The 19,826-nt window shown below is 36.7% G+C and overlaps 1 protein-coding gene across 5 annotated transcripts in view; it reads left to right on the top strand.

The window, feature by feature from the left end:
- The window catches only part of LOC126854677 (neuronal acetylcholine receptor subunit alpha-7-like), a 210,262-nt gene extending 190,639 nt beyond the window's left edge, over positions 1-19,623 (top strand). For all 5 annotated transcript variants that reach the window (XM_050602894.1, XM_050602049.1, XM_050605413.1 and 2 more), the window contains 5 exons: positions 4,546-4,655; positions 6,354-6,568; positions 7,611-7,811; positions 8,280-8,433; positions 9,600-19,623. In XM_050602894.1, coding sequence (XP_050458851.1) covers positions 4,546-4,655; positions 6,354-6,568; positions 7,611-7,811; positions 8,280-8,364 — 611 coding nt within the window. In that variant the 3' untranslated portion in view covers positions 8,365-8,433; positions 9,600-19,623. The remainder of the gene's footprint in view (positions 1-4,545; positions 4,656-6,353; positions 6,569-7,610; positions 7,812-8,279; positions 8,434-9,599) is intronic.
- Positions 19,624-19,826: the final 203 nt, after the last annotated feature.

The raw sequence follows: 19,826 nt of genomic DNA, 5'->3' as shown, positions 1-19,826 counted from the left end.
AATAAATAATAAAATATTAATATATCACTCTCTTCTATTAATTTATTATTCTCTCTGTTGTGCATATATTGTATGTGTTGAATATATTAAATGAAGATTTAATTTTTTTAACTCAAAACATGATTTTATAAAGACGTTGCAATTTGGAGGAGTTAAAGCCGGATTAGCGAATTTAAAAAGATATTTAAAAAGATTTGTTAAAAAACCCTCCAACTCTCTTATTATCAAATCTCTGCACTTTTTACAAAACAGTATTACGATAGCTCTTTAGAAATACTTTACCAATGATAATATGAATAGCATCACAGTTACGTGAGTAGCATTGAAACGACGACGCAGCAGCATTCATAGAAATTAACTTCAAAGCCATAAAAAATGAGAAAAAGATTTGAATTGCCGCTCTCTTGAGTTTCTTTAATAGGAAAGTTATTCCACTTGTAACTCTTGGCGCCTCATAATTATGAACCGAGTGAATTAAAGACCGTGTCACGCACAGGAAAGAAGCAGATCGATGATAAAAGAAATGATACATCTTTAAAATATTCTGTTCCACGTGCTTGTTTTAATTCTTTGAATAATATTTTATAATTGTACGATAAATTTCACGTGAAAAAACTACTTATCACAAAAATGAACTATTTATGATAAACGCAAAAAAGTGATATATGAATATTAATGCCAGATATTCTTTAGAATGTCTTTATAATATATTATAATTATAATTATATATAAACGCGATTTTTTAATTCACATCAAACACACACGCCCGGTTATTGTTTTTTTGAATTATATTTCGCGTAACAGCGAAACATTGACGTTCATTACAATGATTTATAAATTCTGCATTAACCATCACATTAACTAGGTCGGCGTTGCAGCGCATGTAATAACTAATTAATTCGATAGAATAATTTAAATAATAACCTATCTGTCAGTTGGAAATTCGACGTCGTCAGCTATTTCATCGGTCATAATTAAATTAGAACATACGATGGTGATCAAATCATGAAGCATGCAAAGTCGAATTATTTTGTAAAGATTTTTGAAGCTTGTCATGAATCGAATGAATTACGAATAAAATGTTTTTCCCGTTTCGCATTGTACATAATTTTTGCTTGCTGCCTCGACGGACATTCGCCTACGTGCGTATAAAATAAATATTTAAAATAAATATCCCTATAATCGCGAGAAAAAAATTTTATGTACGCACGTAACGGTTGTTTCACCAAAATAAAATTTTCCAGCCGTGCTGCGTTAAAATGATAGCCACAGCGTCGCGTTTAATTTGAAAAAATACACTGCTTAATTTAATATTTGTAAAAAACAAATTAGTCAAAATGTGAAGTTTTTTTCTGAACAAAATATGTATAAGTAATCATCAATTCTCCCGATTTTCACATCAAATTCAACGTAATAATTAATAAAATAAATGACAAGATGTAAAACAGGAAGCATCCCAACGTAAAAAAATATTACAATATTTTCGCGATCAATATATATTTTCTATTTCCTATAAAAAATTTGTTTGAAATTTTGACTCAAGATGTGTGAATCATTTTAAAGAAATTTTTAGGAAAACAAAAGTTAGTTGACGTGCAGAAAAATACAGGATTTAGCAAATTTTTATATTAAATTCTAGTGAATAATGAAATTTTTGTAAAAAATAATGAAATTTTTTTGTAATTTTTGCTTTGATGATTTATTATGGCTTTGGTGAAATTTAATCAAGGTGACATATACATCTAGATAAAATATTACTAATTAATATTTTTGCTCAAAATTATAATTTTTTTTTCTGCATTTTGTATCGCCATTTCTTATATCAATAATGAAGCGATTTTGCGCCACAATATATAGTCGATGTGAATTTCCTGTGAAAAATCGATGGATGAATTAAATAACTCAAAACGACAAAAATATATGCAACTACTACGTAATAGCAGGCGAGTCTTAAAGATTCATTAATAAGAGAAGATAACCGCTTTATACAAAGTGATTAATCATAGTCTGAGGCGCTCGTGCCGAGCTTTATGGAACCGTTAAACACAGCCGGCGAGATAACACGAGAAGGCGCGACTCTTTTAGTATTTTATTCACCAACACTTGAAGCTCTCCCGTTCTTTTTTCTTTTTTTTTTTTTCATTTTCGCACGCGCTTCATCCGATTATTCGCGGTCCCTTATTTTAAAGCAGCATTTCGGATGCGCTCGTCCGATTATGGCGATCCAATAATTCAGGGGAATGGATCCGTAATTGGAGTTACGAGCAAACCTTCGCAATTGTAGGAAGGAGAATAAATATTCAACTGCGTCCGAGCGGAACGAGGTAAATGAAAATGTATCGCTCGAAAATCTTTAATTTGCGAAAAACATTTCGCATCCACGTGATATAATGTTACTCCGTTTCATAAAAGGGGATCTGGTTATTTCCTGGTAAAAAGATAACTCGCGGCAAAAGTATTTCACAGCGTGGCGCCGGAATATTTCACGTTATTAAAAAAACTTTATGATAGAGTTGATCTTAAACATGCATTGACAGGACTGATTATTTTAATTACATTTTTTTAATACTCAGATCATGGGAGAGAGAAGATATCTTATATCAGTGGTAACTGATAATATAAGAATAATACGAAAATAAAAAGATATATGAATATACATAATTAATTAATACACAACCGATATATAATACCATTTACGATCGAAGTGAGCTTCGATTACATTAGTTCCCCGAAACTCCGAGTTAATTAATCGCTAAACAGGAGTTTCGGCATATAATCGCGAACGCGTAAGATAATCGCGCCGATAATAAAAGTCGAGAGATGAACATCCCAATCTTATCGTAGTCTTAATCGCAGCTTAAACGTTCTCACGATATGCATCCCTGTGTATTCTTATTCTTAAATATTGTTAAATGTGTGTCGATGATTCAAGATGTAGGAAACAGAAAGTAGGTTACGGAAAACATTTGTATGAATATATTCTATGGGAATGCATTTTTGATAGCTGCATGATAGCGTAAGCGTTTTCTCTCCGTCGCTATTTCTCTACGCAACATAATCATCTCGCCTCTTTCTTTTCGTACACGTCTACACGCACTTTGCGCACAAGTACACTCTACTTTCAACTTTTTTTCTTATTTGCGCTTATCTAACATCGGATATTTGATGTAAGTTACCTTATATTATTTTAGCAAAGTGAGAGAAGCTGACTTTAGCATAATTGCGATCAATGAATAGAATTGTTCATATCTCCCGTTATTGTTAAAATTCTGAAAATGTTAGTATTGAAATAAAATTAGATAAATAAAGCATTTGCTTAAATATGTATAAAAAAGATATCTAAGGAACGTTTTCAAACATTGAAACGTTTTTCAGATATTCTTTCGCAACATCCTTTAGACGTTTGACATTATTACCCGCTTAAATGTAACACAGAAATGTGAAAAACGCATAAGGGATATCTGGAAAACATTCTCTAGATGTCTTAGATCGTGCCTTTTAGACAGTTTTGTTGCTGATGTAGTGTACGTTATATAAATGGATGTGTGTGTGTGTGTGTGTGTGTGTGCGTGCGTGTGTATATATACATACACATGTGTATATACATGCTTTCTCACGTACGTGTGCTTTTCCCTTTAGCTCTGTTATTTTTTTCTCGAATATTATTGCCGAGTAATAATAATTCTCTTATTTTGCTCGTCTATTATTTCTTTCTCAACATTCGCCTCTAGTGTGAGCCGCGAGAGTCGATTCCGTGACCAATCCATTCGGATGCCACCGAATCGCCGTGTGTTGTGACTGCGAATGTATGCTTTGTGGAGTGTGTGCCTTCACTCGCGCGGGGAGGTTCGAATTTTCGCCGCACACATCAGGAGAATGCATCTATTCAAATATGAATCCGCGTATTTTATTTATTATATTATATTATATTCGCTAAAATGGAGGAATCAATGGAGATTTCTTAGACGGGTAAAAGAGGGAAAGGGATTTAATGCACAAGCTACATCGTGGATTCAAGGCTGCATAAACAGCGAAATACATCAAGTTGATCTCGAGCAGTTCTGAAAGCGCAGTATGCATGATAAATATAACATCAGAGCGAAAACTCGTGAAAATTGTATTTAAAAAATGAATCACTCTCTCTCTCTCTTCCTCTCTTTCTCTTGGAGAGAGTCGTCATTTTTTTACATCAAAGGCTCGCTCTTGAAACATTTAGAGTACACAATATTCTCCAAATATTCGTATGTGTTTGAACCTCTCCGCGCGCACTCGGAAACGCGCGAGCAGTTATATTAGCGAATGAAAGATTATTAAAACATGTCTGTTGAGCAAAGAGAAAAAAAAAAGAGATGGAAGAGGTATAAGAAGCTTCGCGTAAGCGGAGACGATTACGCTGTGAGCCGAGCTAAAAGAGAATCCGAGAGAATAATCTTTCATTTTCGACGAGAGAGCGGGCTAACAGCGTCGATCCACACCATTTCCGTGACTAATCGCTTTCTTTTTGTATTCTTTCTTCGGGGGATTTTCGGGAATACCTCGATTCAGGATCATACTTCAATTGCATCATGTTCATGGTGGCGAGCAGCGTCGTGTTGACTGTTCTGGTGCTCAACTATCATCACAGATCGCCCGATAGATACGTGATGCCAAATTGGGTAAGTGATGTATATACATATAATTAAATATAATTATAATATATAATTTTAAAGAGAATTAGCTTCTTCCTCCCTCCTCCATTTAATTAATAATGAATAACAAATATCTCTCTCAAATAATATAAATGCATCGTGCGTTAATAATGACACAATATTGAAATAAATAACAACAATTTGTCATTAAAATAATTTTGAGTACAAATGACTTTAACTTAATTAATTAATTAATTAACATTGATAATGTTAATTAATGTAATTATTATAATTATATAAATTATTTATATCTTTGGTTGTAATTTGCGTACGCGTTTTAAACGCATACGAGTTGTCTGTCCATTGAAACCTTCATCTCTGGCGCGATCTTTGTAGAATGGATTACATATGAATTCGCGAGAAAATTAATTAAACATACAGCGATGGATATTTTCAACTTGCTCGGACAACACGGTTTTTGGCCGACCGTGTAATAAAATATTTTAGTCAAAGAAAGATTAATCATTTCAGATAAGTAGAAATAAGCTGCTTAACTAAACGGATTAGCCGGGATTTGCTCTCGTCATTGTTGTACTCGCGTTATATCGAAATCATCACAAATTTAATTGCTTTCCATTATACTCGATAATTGAATAAGCAATAATTTTGAAATCGTATAATCATAATCTGTAATAATAATAATAAAATGTGATCATAAATATATTAGATTTCCAGATTAGAAAGAGGATGGGGGATATTATTTTTAATTAAATATATTTCAGATAATTGTAAACAAATAACACAAAATTATAATTTAATCGCATTATTAAAGGAGATATATAAATCAAAAACAATTAATTTATATAAATTCGAAATAATATAAAATTTCATAATTGTACGTAAAGAATATCTCAAGTATATTGTATAATGGTTAGTAATATATTTTGCACAGTAAGTTTCGCGTTGGCCATTACATTTATTAAAAACAATGCTTTACGTCTTAAAAGTTCAATGCCTTCGAAATATTAATATTCACTCTCGGCTCATCCGTCGGTTAATGTAAGTTTCGTCAACACATCATAGAAATGTATTCTTAATTCAAACAGCTTTTGTTTATAAAACATTCGTAGTATGTATATGTACATTTATATAATATGCCAGCATAAAATGCACTGCATCGAATTTTTAATCCGATGAATAATTCTCTGACTAAAAAAGAGATACACGACTGTTTATCGAATTCAGATATAAAAAGACAAAAATCGGAATTATATATATTTTGATTAATATTTAATAGATTTATCTTCTTCTTAAATTCTTTTTCAAACATTATTCTTGAAAAACTCAGAATATGCAAAATATATTACATGTAACTATGAAAATAGCCGCTTTGTTACGATAAAAAAATCTTATACGAAAATAACATATTCATGGGCAGCTCGTGATTTAAAAACTCCATTTGTTTCAACAATTTTCTGTAGTTATTCTTTAAATTAAAACAATGCTTCTTGTACAATATCCTTAAATAGCATTGTAAATCCCGATAATGTTAAACTTCAAATATACGGCAGTTAAAACTTCTATTTCAGATTTCTAAATAATTTTACGTTCTCTCGTTGTAAAATTCAAAAAGAAAAAAAAAAAAAAATGCGATGTAAATTTCCTAGACGAGCGATAAAGTTAGAAAATTTTACAGAGATAATCATTTTCGATGTTTATGCGCAGGTGAAAATACTGTTTCTGCAATGGCTGCCGTGTGTGTTGCGCATGAGTCGGCCGGGCAAGAAGATCACGAAGAAGACCATTCTCATGAGTAATCGAATGAAGGAACTGGAGCTGCAGGAGAGGAGTAGTAAGAGTTTACTGGCGAACGTTTTAGACATCGACGATGATTTTCGCCATGGAAACAGTGCCGCTAATCCTGCCTCGGGCTATATAAGGTACTACTTAAGTTCGCCGTTGGCGAAAATCCTACGATGCGAAACGGGCTTAACATTTATTTTCTCGGCCAGTCGCACTTTTGTTCACTAACAAGAACGGATTTTTTTTTTTTTTTCCTTCGCTCGAATGACAGACGAATGTTATTTGTAGGGAATAACGAAAAATCGCGTTTTAATCTTGCTGTGAAAAGAGCACCGGGGAAAACAAAAGCCGACACAAGCGCATATATAATAATCCATTGTGAGCCATCGAATGAGCGGCAACGAACGCATCGAAAGCGGATGGGATGCGTGTTTCCGAATAAATGCACCTTGTTGTACGTAATTCAACTCGCGTGTTCGCCTGCGCACGACGTTATTTCACACTTCTGACGGGTAAAAGGTCGATTACGGGAACGGTGCATGTTCGTGTTTGCTCTATAATAACTGCGAACGCGGAGATCCGTTCGTACGAAATCTGTCGACTATCGTTTAAAACAGCCGCAACAGTTATACCACCCGAATCGAATATCGAGATTTCAACCCTCGATAAACGCCGACTCGATCCATTTCCACGGGATTTCTTCGCCATTTTTTCCCCCGTCCCGATTTTCACGAATCGTTAACAAAATATTCTGTCCTAACATTTTTTGCTCGATCCCTCGATAACCGCTTCTGGTTTGCCGGATAATTTTCGTCCAACAATCTGCGTATTCTCCCCTGTCTCTTCTACTCTCCTCTCTATCACGTCGCTATGAAAACTCGACAATAAAAATGTCTATGATATGTTACTCTTATTCAAATTCCATCGCTTGATAAGTTCATAATTTAATTTAATTTTATATATATATATATATATATATATATATATATATATATATTGAAGTAAATTATTTCAATAATTTATAAACAATCATTATTATTATATATATCTATAATATTCTAAAGAATGGCATCTTCTCAAATTCTTCGATAATCCGTGCGAAATTTCTATCGACGCTTTACCTTGAGAGGTATTGTGAGAGACACCTTTGAGAGTAATAATTTACACGATCTTTTACAGTAGGTCGGCGTACGGCACACCGCTGTCGGCTAGACCGGCGACAGTCGAGGAGACTTCGGCATCGTTGCCTCTGAGCGGCATGCAGAGGGAACTTCATACAATTCTCAAGGAATTGCAGTTCATCACGAGTCGCATGAAAAAGGCGGACGAGGACGACGAGGTCATTAGCGACTGGAAGTTCGCCGCCATGGTGGTCGACAGGTTGGGATGCTTTTAAATCTTTCATGTGGTTTCAGTCATGCACTCGCGAAAAATCACAGACAAAGGAGATAGCTTTTACAGCGAGTCTCGAAATTCAGATCCTCGTTTTTTCGCACAAACGAAAAACACATCCGTCATTTATGCGCCGACCCATTAACTTAACTTTAGGAGAATCCATTATGTAAATGTTTGAAACTTACTTGGTAATTATATCAACTATTCTTCAGAATTCCTTTATTCAACAATTTCGCAATCGTATAAAACTCATTTACTAAATAATGTCAATTTTTTTCGTGAATTTTGATTATCTCGCGATAGATTCTACATACACATCTGTTATCTGCAATTTAAATTTCTTTCTAAGCAAAATAATTTTTTGTTCTTATTATTTATCTAATAATAAGTTATTCCGCTAAAACAATCGACCTGCAAGACTAATATAAAAATTTTTTCCCCTGTGAAATCAAGGCTCTGTCTGTTCATCTTCACGTTATTCACGGTTTTGGCTACGGTGGTGATACTGTGTCGTGCGCCACACATAATCGTCCAGTAATAGACTGCCCCGGTCGAACCGAAAAAAATATGCACAAAAAATGCCAGGGATAGCACCTCCTAGAATTTGGTAAGGATATAAATTATTTTTTTTTTTTATTAATAAAAAATTTTTATTAAACCTTCTCTCTTTATCTAATATGTTATATATTACATTGATTGCAAAAAATTTTCTAATTGTTTGTATTTTTCATTTCGTATTTTTTTTTCACAATTTATATTTCACATATATATCATAAAAAAGGAAATTAAAAAACTGTCCGAAAAACCCAATATTATTTTTGCTGAAAATATACCGTCTATCGATTTGTCGAAACTCGTGAATTCACTTAATAACGTACGCTCAGTACATTCCTCCTATGTACAAGATCAAAATCAGTATGTGAATTCGCACCGTACGGATCGTATAGTTCGAAATCATTATGTGCGAATGACACGGACCAGATAACTGTAATGCAGTTAATAATGCGTGGAAATGTTAACATGCGCCATGTAACAAGTTTGGCTCGTTGGCCGCTGCACGCGTTGAAAATTTTCAATCGCGCCAACGCCAATGTCTCTATTTCGCTATTTCATCGTGCTAATTACCGTTCGGTGCCTCCAGAATGCAGTCCGGAGCGCAATTATTTATGCATTAATTCGAATATACGACCATTCGATTACGTAATTTCAAATACTCGCTGCTACTTTATCATTGACTTTGAATGGTACCGATAGTTCGAGACTAGCGTGTGTAATTAATAAAGAAGATTTATTATTTGCTCATAATCTATAAATTAAACTATAAATTAATAGTATTTTAATATTCATGAAATAACAACCTGTATATAGAGCATACGATGTTTTAATTACGTAATTATCGAGAAAACTAAAATGTTAATTCACTTCGACTTGTATCCTTTATATCAATATTCCTGGAAAAAATTAAATTTTTGTTTATTAATCCAGAAAATTTCTGTTCCAATTTTTATCTCTATTGCTTTCTTTAATCTTCTCGAATTTAATTACACGATTTTCAATCAAAGATTACAAAGTTATCGGAATATATTAGCAAGATGGAAATTCACATTTCGAGCTTTAGAACCGCTGAAACTAAAAGCAAAGGATTTAAGAAAAAAATAAACACTGTCATAATTAGAAAAAGTAATCGACACCCACACACATAAATCCTCCATCCTAAAATCAATAATCATACATCTCGCGTTATATTTGCGCCTTCTAATCTCTCTTTCGTAGGGACGACATCCGATTCGAGGAGGTGGCTACGGAGCGCGTCGAAGTGACGAGAAAGCGCGGAAAAAGAGGGACGGTCTCGTTAGCCCCTTTCGCGCCCTTTCTGCGCGACTCACCCCTTACGGGAACAAGAGAATGTTCTCTCGTTCTCGGATTCCTCACGCTGGAATACGCCGCCGGGTTGTGCGCCCGGTTTTTTCGCGCGACGTGCTTTCACTTAGGCGAGTAAATAGGCAAGCAAGAGTGAGACCACCAACGACGTTCACGAGAAAAGCCACGGGGTGGATGGACATGCGGCAGCGGTAGCGGTGGCGGACGCCTCGTTTTTCGAATGGAAAAAACATGCTTGGCAAGAAAAAAGAGAGATGCTTCCGGATTCGAGAAGAGAGAAAACGAACAAGGAAGGGAAGGAACAAGGACCCGATCGCCGATGTCACGCTTCGTTGCGGCTGCGTTCTTTCGTTTAAGTGACTTAATAATTAACCAGTTCTACAGTGCGAAACCGATAGGTAATCGACGCGCGACGCGAGCTGGACGAAGATTTAGAGGCTGCCTCTAAATCGTTAAGAGGAAGGTAGGTGCAGACGAGAGAGAGAGAGAGGACGCGCTGCCGAGTTAAGTCTAAATGCGTATCGCGGGCTCTTATCGATCGCGACCTCGTTCGACGATCGCCGTGACCTTGTTTCGGCGATCGGGATCGATCTCGAATTCGACGAGCAATGCGATTTCGCAATGAGATAACGCGATAAGTGGACGCGCGACGAGAGTCGACACATGGCATCACGAGAGAAGGAGATCGCGCAGTCCTCGGAAGAGCGTTGTTGCGGCCTTTCGATAATAGTAACAATAACGATATATAAAATATTTCTTATAATAATGAAAATAATAATTAACGATATAATTAACTGTTAGTCGCTTTGCGCGCGAGCGCGCTCGCACGCACGCGCGTTACGACTGAGTCGTAATTAATTACCGCCGCGATCTGTTGAGGGTCTCTCGTGGGGAGCCGAGACGGACTTCAAAATAACTGCCAAATATAAAAAAAAAAAAACTCGTGTCAGGGGTGTTCAACCTTCTCTCAAACGGTGGGAAAGTAAAGTGCGGCCTGGACGATCGGCAGGGTGAACGCGCGCGGCGCCGTGACCAATGACGCGAGAGCCGACACAAAGGTGATCGTTTGTTTCGCGTTCGACGAGGATCCTATATTTTCCCTCTGTACAAACCGCGCTGCTCATAGCAAACGCGGTTCAGCCACTGTGCGTTTCTCCACAGGCGGTCCCCACAAGGCGCAAAGTCTAATAAACTTGCGCCATCACCGATCGCACGATCGACCCTCTACGTTCGATATATTTTTCCACGTTCTCCCGTTACAAAGCCCTCCTGTTACCTACTCGAAAAGCGTAAGCGATTCCTCCGCATTTCCGCAAAACCCACCGGATATTGTCACACCGCGTGTATTATTACGGTGCGTATGTGTATGCGTGTGTACGTGTGTGTTTGTGCATTTATGTATGTATGTGTGTGTGTGTGACTCTGATGTGTCTCCGGATGTGTGGACGTATGCGTCGGACACGCGAGAAATATACAAGCGCACAAGAGAGCGGTCGACGCGTCGCTTATTTAGCCGATCGGCGAGAGAGGATCGATTGATCGATCGGCCGCTCATTCGTCCGAGGATCGTACAAGCCGCATGAGCCGCGTTAATGCGCAGCGTAACTTACGAACGACCACGGAGGCGAACGCGTCGAGGGCGAACGAACCGCGCGTAAAAAAATAAAAAAAGAAAAAAGAAAACTGCCAAGTTGGACCACCCCTGCTTTCCGTACAGAGTCACGCGCGTACCCTCGAGTCCTTGAGGACCTCGGTGAATCCGTCGTGGATCGTGATCGAGAGCTGCGAGAGCGATCGACGTATTCGCGATGCCGTGCCTACCGCGATGATGATTTATATCTCGGTGGATCGCACAGTTTCTTTGCTCGACTTCGCGCTGTCGAATCCTTCAACGACTGTAATTTGAAATGACCAGTCCTACAATATATCACGCTTTCTGAACATTTATTACCTACCTCGCGCTATTTTTCGAAATGAATCTTGTATAATTTATCAATATAAAAGTAAAGTCATAGATAATCATTTGATAAGTTAATAAAATTCTGCACATTCTGTTGGATAATACATATAATTCTTTTGCTATCTAAAAAAAGAATTTTTTCATAAAATGTTATTCTGTTATTCAAGCATAAAACAAAGTTTACATTTAGACGCTGTTTGGACTTTTCAAGAAAAGTGTGTTCTTTAAAAATAAAAAAAAAGAAATAATGAATTCGTTGTCGATTACAATGCCCGATGTTTGCAACGATACGGTCCGTAATCATTGGCACGGACGGTATGAAAGAAAACTTGTGACCCCGAGCTAATTAAACGATTAATTCTTGAGGATGAGAGGGATGTCGGGAGCTTTCCTCGGAGCCCTCATTAACGTAATCAACAACGTAAATTCGTCGTCGTCGATACTTTTACTTTTATACTGCGGCTAATTACGAACCGAATCGCGGATCCATTCTTGTTATCGTGTGTTGCGTGGATTATACGGATCAGTACTATTTATACGAAAAAGTTTTATTATCGTTATCGTCGTTGATTTTTCGTTTTATTTTATCCCCATTATACACGAGCATTTTTCGTACGGATTGATCGCGATATTATTCAAAATTTTTAATTGCATTCGCGTTTTATCAGAGATTGTTTTGCACGCGTTTTAATAAATTAATGATATTAATCTCGGAAGAAAATGCCGCGCGATAGATCAAACAAATAAATATTACAAGATTTAAACGACCTTATGATTGATCGGATAATTGAATTAATATTTATAAAATTTATTGAATAATTAATATTTATTCAGAAAGATCTCATAATATGTTTAATTGAGAAACGAAATTTTCCCTCTAACTTTAATATCATATTTCGTAATGGATAATAGCAGCATTATAATTAAACTTTTTTCATCCAATTTATTTCGTTTGCTTCAATAACGTATAAGACTAATTCTACCTCGACAAGCATATATAAAAGTTTTCGTAATTAATAAGATAATTTCAATTACATATGATGTCAAATTACAGTCGCCAAAGGTTTTAACGTTATCAAGCATCCTCGTTTCCGGACCGCTCTCCCTGCCTCATTTGCAACGAAGCTGTACGGAATGACAGAGTGATATAATCGTTCAAATGACGTGAAGAAAGATATAACGATGAATAAAGTTAAAGTGTTCCGACTAACAATACTCAGATAGATATGTACATAAGTGAAGAATCATTTAGGTGGGACTTAAGTACACATCTGCAGCAATCCAGTTGGTACATGAGCGAACAATGTTGGCTAAACACACACGCGTACACATCTACATCTATACACGAATGCACATCCACGGCGAACTGTTGAAAAGTATACGACAGTATATATTTATCTACATCTCGATAAACTCTCTCTGTCCTTCTCTTTCTTTTTTTTTTTTTCGAAACGAGCTGGATCATCGACGATAGTCGATCGCGTGCCGATCGAGATCACTCCAAGATTTCACGGACGATCTTAAATCGCGCAGCGAGGGCGATCCACCGGTAGAATCGGCGAGAACAGAACGGAGCGTAACAAATCAAATCAAAGCGGAAATCATTGCAAGTTCGTTTCTCGTGAACGGTTTCAGTGATCATTGATCATTGCCGACAATCATATCGTGCGACGTAGATTTGCCGTGTTCGCGAAGCGCGTGTAGACGAAGGAATTGTGATACAATGTGAAATCCTCGGAACGCACGCGAGAGAACAGTACAAGATGCGCGACACACAGAAACAATTTTCAAGCACAACGAATCGCGAATAGAATTTGCGAGCACGCGAGGGAAATGATTAAAGGGCTGTTTATGTTGCGCAATTTCTTGATGCAATGTCGCTAAAAATATTGTTGACGTACAAACTATTGCGTATACAGCTTTCTGTAAGAATGATTATATGATAGATCAATGATCGGCTTGAAGTGCGATTTCATTCTCGTCAACTACTTAAAATATATGCAATTAAAGATAATGCAGAAACAACTTAAGCTCGAAAATTACAAGAAAGATAACATTTGTAATAATTTGAGTTTCATTCCTAATCATTGAATCGTAATCAATTAATTGAATCAATTAATTCGTAATCAGTGATTCAATAAATAATTAATTTATTCACTCGACTTGATATTCGTTTGAACGAGCTTTGCTAAATCGAGCGTTAGTTTCGTTCTCTTTCAAGCAGTTTCTTTCTCAGATATTCTGCAGATTTTTCTGTACTTTACCAATTTAATATAACGAGACGTCGTTAAAAAAAATCCGCGATGTAAACAGTCCTTGCACAATCATTGCAACGATCAATAATGTACGGAAGTCACTGATAATTTCAAGGCGACGCGGTCGATCGACGGTAGATTCACCCAGAGTATCCTCCGAGATCTAGCGTAATTTTCTAATTCATCTCGCGCTAATCGATAAGTATACAAGTATAACGGCGACGGCCATAGTTGACGACGTATTTGCGGATGAAAGACATTAAAAAAAAAAAAATCCGAGGACGCGTCGCGCGCGTGTATGCAGATTGGAGATGAATTTCGGGACAATCTGCGATCTCGAATGACACATCTCGCGAGAAAGGACGCTAACAGGACGATAACAGGTGGTAACTTGGGGAAGAAGGATACACATGTGTGTTACAGATCCGTATCGCAAGCACGCGAGCATTTTAACATTAAAAATCGGTTGTTCGATCTCCATGTCACATTGATTTTGTTGAACGTGTGATTCTTGTATTAGGCAAGTAAAACTCGCGGGATCGGACGAACGCTAACTAAAGTGCGAGGCAAATGTACGAGCCGTATCCTCTCACGTAGGCGTATAGGTACATGTATATCTTCGATAGCCGCCTGATCGGAAATTTTTTTATATATACGATACGAGGGCAGAAAGGCGGTGAGAGAGTAGTGCATTGTTAATTTCAACAAAAAAAAACGCTCAGCAAAACGAATCTAGCAGCGTAGAGAAAAATTTTACATGGTATTTGTATGTTTAAGAAACTAAATCGCGTTACACACGGAGGACCACTCTGTGATCGAACCGCCGTAAGTAATTAACGAGAGCATTGAAGAAAAGCGCGCAAGAGAAAAAGTACGAGGAAAAAAAAAAATTGAAAACAAAGAAATGAGTCCGTGTAATATTAAGCGAATTAAACTCTAGAGGCTCGACGATGTACGGTAAATGATTTGATTAGTGTGAAGTCATGTGGTTATTATTACTATTGTTTACGCCGAAGGAAACGACGATCATCGTTAGTGCTATTATCACACACACACACACACACATACACGTATAAACACACACATACACACACGTCGCGAAAACTATTAATATTAATATGATTACCATTACTATTTATCACTATTACTAGCGCTACCAAATATTATTATTATGATTATCATTACTACTATTATTATTATTACTAATTAACTCGTTACTAACTATACTATTACTATTATCGCTAGAAACTACATTTACTATTACCTACCTACCGCTGCTCTACTGTCGTTACTATTTATTGTGTGCTAACTTCTTTAAATCTCGCCATCGGGCGTGGTGCGCACGAGATTATAGCGAGAGATCGCGCACGATTTTAGCCGATAAGCACGATTTGCGTTTTTAATATTAAAATGTGGTGTTTTTTAATATATGCGCGGGGTAAATAGACAGACAGAGCTCAAGCGATATCATGACATATCCCGAAATCGTTGGTTGAGTTTAAGGATTATGACGAATTGTCACGATAACCCACATGTACTGAGAACAGAAAATCTTTAACTTGACTAAAAGCGTTTGGTCGGTCATCACTTCTTTAATTGAAATATTATATGATTCAAATGCTTAAATATTTCAACTAAAGAAATGATGATCAGCTAAACGCGTTTAGTCAAGATAATGAGCTTTTTTTCTCAATATGCCACGCGAACATTGCGTTATGCGAACATGCGATGGGAAACAATTCTTTTTTATCGGCCTTTCGATCGGAAGTAAACGAATAGAATTTTGGTAAAGTCGTTGCTATTGCATCCTTAATCTCAACAACAATCGCGTATAGCGCTACGCGTACAAACTCGGTTACTCGATGTTGCGTAATACTTTGAAACTCGTTGACGCAAATTAGGCCGACTTGGAAGAGACACGGGATTATTTTCGCGCGCAAATTTTCTTTATCCTTTCGCGATTCGTTTGGAAAACCTTTCTACATTTGCACACGTTTAATCCTTTCAGTCTCGATTAAAGAAAAATATGTGAAAAATATATGAAGAGAGATATCATAAGAGTATTCGAAGATCATCCATTAAATAGATCCAGTTAAGAGATTATTATAAAGTAGAAGCTTATACATACAGAGATGACTTTCATTTGAAAAATATGAAAAATTAAGTAAAGTAGATTAAAAAAAAAAGTTAATCAATTTGTTTGCCAAAACCGTGAACGCATTTTATGTTTTTATTTTTTAGCACACATTTTTTTTTTTTTTTTTATTGAAACAGATGTTCTCTTCGATATTATATTATTTTCAAATATTCAATTTTAACTGGGACTGAAATAGTTGAGCGCTGCATCGATTTTTTCCACGCGCGCGGTTCTCTTTCCGATAGAACGGCTAGATTTCTCGATTATCTTCGCCGCGATTAAGGATATAGAGACGACAAAAAGATAAATTTACACACGAGGTAAATGTACGCATCTTTATTGGTACGAAGCTCGTTTCGTAAGCGCGCGGGCAGGCGCATTGAAACATGAAAATTGTGTAAATAACTTCTGTGATAAGAATCGATTATATTAATAATTGCCGAATGCGAAACCCCTTGAGACGAGGACGACGGCGGAAGCAGCGACGCGAGCCCAAGCCATCAATGACGAAATCGCTTCGCCGATACCGACACGAAACCGACGCGAAGAAAAATAATTTAGAAAATATCAAACATTTTTATACATATACATATACGCTGCTTAAAGGCATGTTTCCCCGTTACATGCATGCAATAAATAAAACTTTTATAAACGGAGGATACGCACTTGCACATTTCACGTCTATTTTACGTTAAACTGTTTCTCTCTGCTCAAAAAGATAATCAAACTGCATTTATTTAGATAAAATAGGATATTAATAAAAAATAATACACTTTGATACGATTTTGAGAACAATGTGCTTGGATATGTATAAAATACCTATTCCCGACAAAACTACATTTAGGGTTTGGACCATGAGAACGTAAATAAGTAGCAAGCAATAGATTAGCGTGATAGATGATCAACTTGAATATCAGAATAATATACGGACCGGATAATTGGCCTTTCACGATCGAGGTAATCCAATTATTCCATAAGTAATCCAGTAATTTTCTAAATTACTCGAATCAGTTCCCACAATCTATCCTGTGGCAAATTAACCGCTCAGGTGAGATTGGTTTCGGATTTTCTTGTTTTCGCAAAAAAGAATCATTGGCATTTTTACAGATATCTTTCGTAATCGTTCTTTTATTCTTATTCATTTCGCGTATTGCAAGCAAACAGCAGCATTGATATTCGATAAAAGATCGACCGCGTGATATATTATTGGTTTCGTGTTGCACGGTGAAATTTAACGTGTCTTCATTTGTAGCTAATTGAGGCCAATTAGTAGCAACTCACGAACGTCTCCCTCTCCCCTTACCTTGACGAACGAAGATAAGCCGGAAATGACGGGGCTTAGTCTGGAAATTGCCCATCGACGTCTAAAATTCGGCCGCATTAGAACCTGACGCCGAAGACGGAGCGGTGACGCGCGTGCTTGAAATACGATCGCCCAGATTGTGAGGAATAAAAAAAAAAAAAAGAGTCAAACTAGTGGAATGTCCCGCGATTTTCCGCGGCGAACAGCGATCGACGTGGCCGGCCCCTTAATAGCAGCACGCTCGCTAATTACAAGCGAGACGTCACGTGCCCGTGCAATCTGTTTTTACTTTTTTATATAATATGACACGCGCTTCGTCGCGACGAGAACGACGAGGCGCCACAGTTTTGAGAATAGGGTACGTCCGATCGGTCGCAAATATCGATAATGAGAGATCTAGATGACATGAGAAGATGACATTAAAGGAAAAAAGAAGGGCCTGGGTCTCGCGACGTTACTTTCGACGCGTAAGTCGACGCGGAGCGGTTGCGAAGAACCCTCATTACGCACTTGAGCGATTTCGTTTCGAGTCAGAGGTGGTGCATTATTATTGATAACATGTAAAGCCATGCGTCTTGTGTCCGTGTACACATATGCGCATATACTTTGAACATACGAATATAAATATATACATACATACATACATATATATATATATATATATATATATATATATATATATATATATATGAATATAGGCGTATACATAGATAATGCATTATACATACATATATATATTATACATATTATATATACATATATATATATACGTGTATATATATATATATATATATATATATAACTTATGTATACATATACGAATATATATATATATATATATATATATATATATATATATATATAGAGCGAAAAAACAATATTGTAACATACAAACACGGGAGAATCTGCTACAGGTGAAAAAAATACTATATAAATTGACATTGAACGTTAAACTAATGAATAATGCGAACTGTTAATAAATTGTAATATTAACTAATTCATTAATGAACTAAATACAAAGGAATTGAACTAGGTTACACGGACAACTGGTAGTCTGTCCCCAAAACATTCGTCTCTGTTCCTACTTTCTGCGAACATGAACTCGCGCGTTGCTTTCAATATGCATGTATAGTTTCGCGATCGCCACCGAGAAGCGTCTAATTGAATTCTTTTATTTTTATCGAATAGTATATATATGCGTAATAATCTTTAATCATTTGTCACGAATAAATCAAGAGCCGCTGGCCGCGAGACATATCCTCGCGACCCTCTCATTTATATAATAATTATACTCGCATGTACATAGGACACCATTGTATACACACGCGTGCCAATAGTGATTTATAAACGCAATACGAAACCCGGCGTGCGAATCAAAAGAAAAAAAAGTACGTAACGGTGTAAAGTAACGGTGAGACTGGCTAACGAGAATGCCATGATTGTCGTCGTTCCTTTCCCGAATTCTACACAGATTCTCAAATAAAAAGATACGGCTTGACCTCACGCACCGGCTACTCGTATTTTATTCCTCAGGAATAAAAGCCGAGGGTGATCCCTCCTTCCCTTCCCCAAGATCCGCGCCTCCCCCCCCCCCCCGTTCGCTTTCGCTCTAACGTAAAAAAAAAGGACGCGATGAGAGAAGAAAAAAAAATGAAAAAAGACCAAAGCGGAGCGTTTTCAGATCGACGCGAGTTGAAACGCGATAAAGTGGCACACGCAAAAAGCGTGACCAATCGCCATCAACCATGTGTCAATATCGGCGTTATGAGAAAACACGCGCACGCACACATTGCCACGGATTGACCGTCGACGGATCGATCCGCCAGCCGTTTTACACGAGATAAATACGTAATGTTACGCCATTGTGTAAGTGACGTGCGCGAGACGAGGTATCATATAAGTAAATTAATAATAATAATCGATATGTGAAGAGGAGACAAGCCAGCCGCGTGCGGTATGCTCAAAATGTAGAATAAAGATTACGACACTGTAAAATGCGTTTAAGGAAATCCTTATGTATAGATAACACGTTAATACAGAGTGTGTAAATGCGACTGTCGTGATGAAACCTGGACGGGGCTGTTGAAACTTGTAGGATTAAGCGAGAGAGGATGCGAGAATTCGACAGTGTTTGCAGTAACGCGTCGCTATTTATAGCGTGAAAGAACAATGCGAATGCGAATGCAAAATTCTACATGAATAATCTTGCGTTCCTAACAATGAGAATATTGTCAGATGAATAAATGATGGATTGACGCTAATTGATTTTAATTTCTATATCACAGTATCGAATACGAGTCAACATAGAAATTTAAACCGAATAAAAGGGATATAGCTATTATTTGTTCTATAAAGACAGTGGCCTTTATTTTATTCCTTTATTCCGCGCATTGAATTATATTACTTGTGAATACATTAAACATTTTAAACTTCTCACGTATCATATTTAAAGATTCAGAATTAA

The sequence above is a fragment of the Cataglyphis hispanica genome, chromosome 1, assembly GCF_021464435.1.
Source record: "Cataglyphis hispanica isolate Lineage 1 chromosome 1, ULB_Chis1_1.0, whole genome shotgun sequence".
Taxonomy (NCBI): Eukaryota; Metazoa; Arthropoda; class Insecta; order Hymenoptera; family Formicidae; genus Cataglyphis; species Cataglyphis hispanica.
This window is presented reverse-complemented; position numbering and strand designations above follow the sequence as displayed.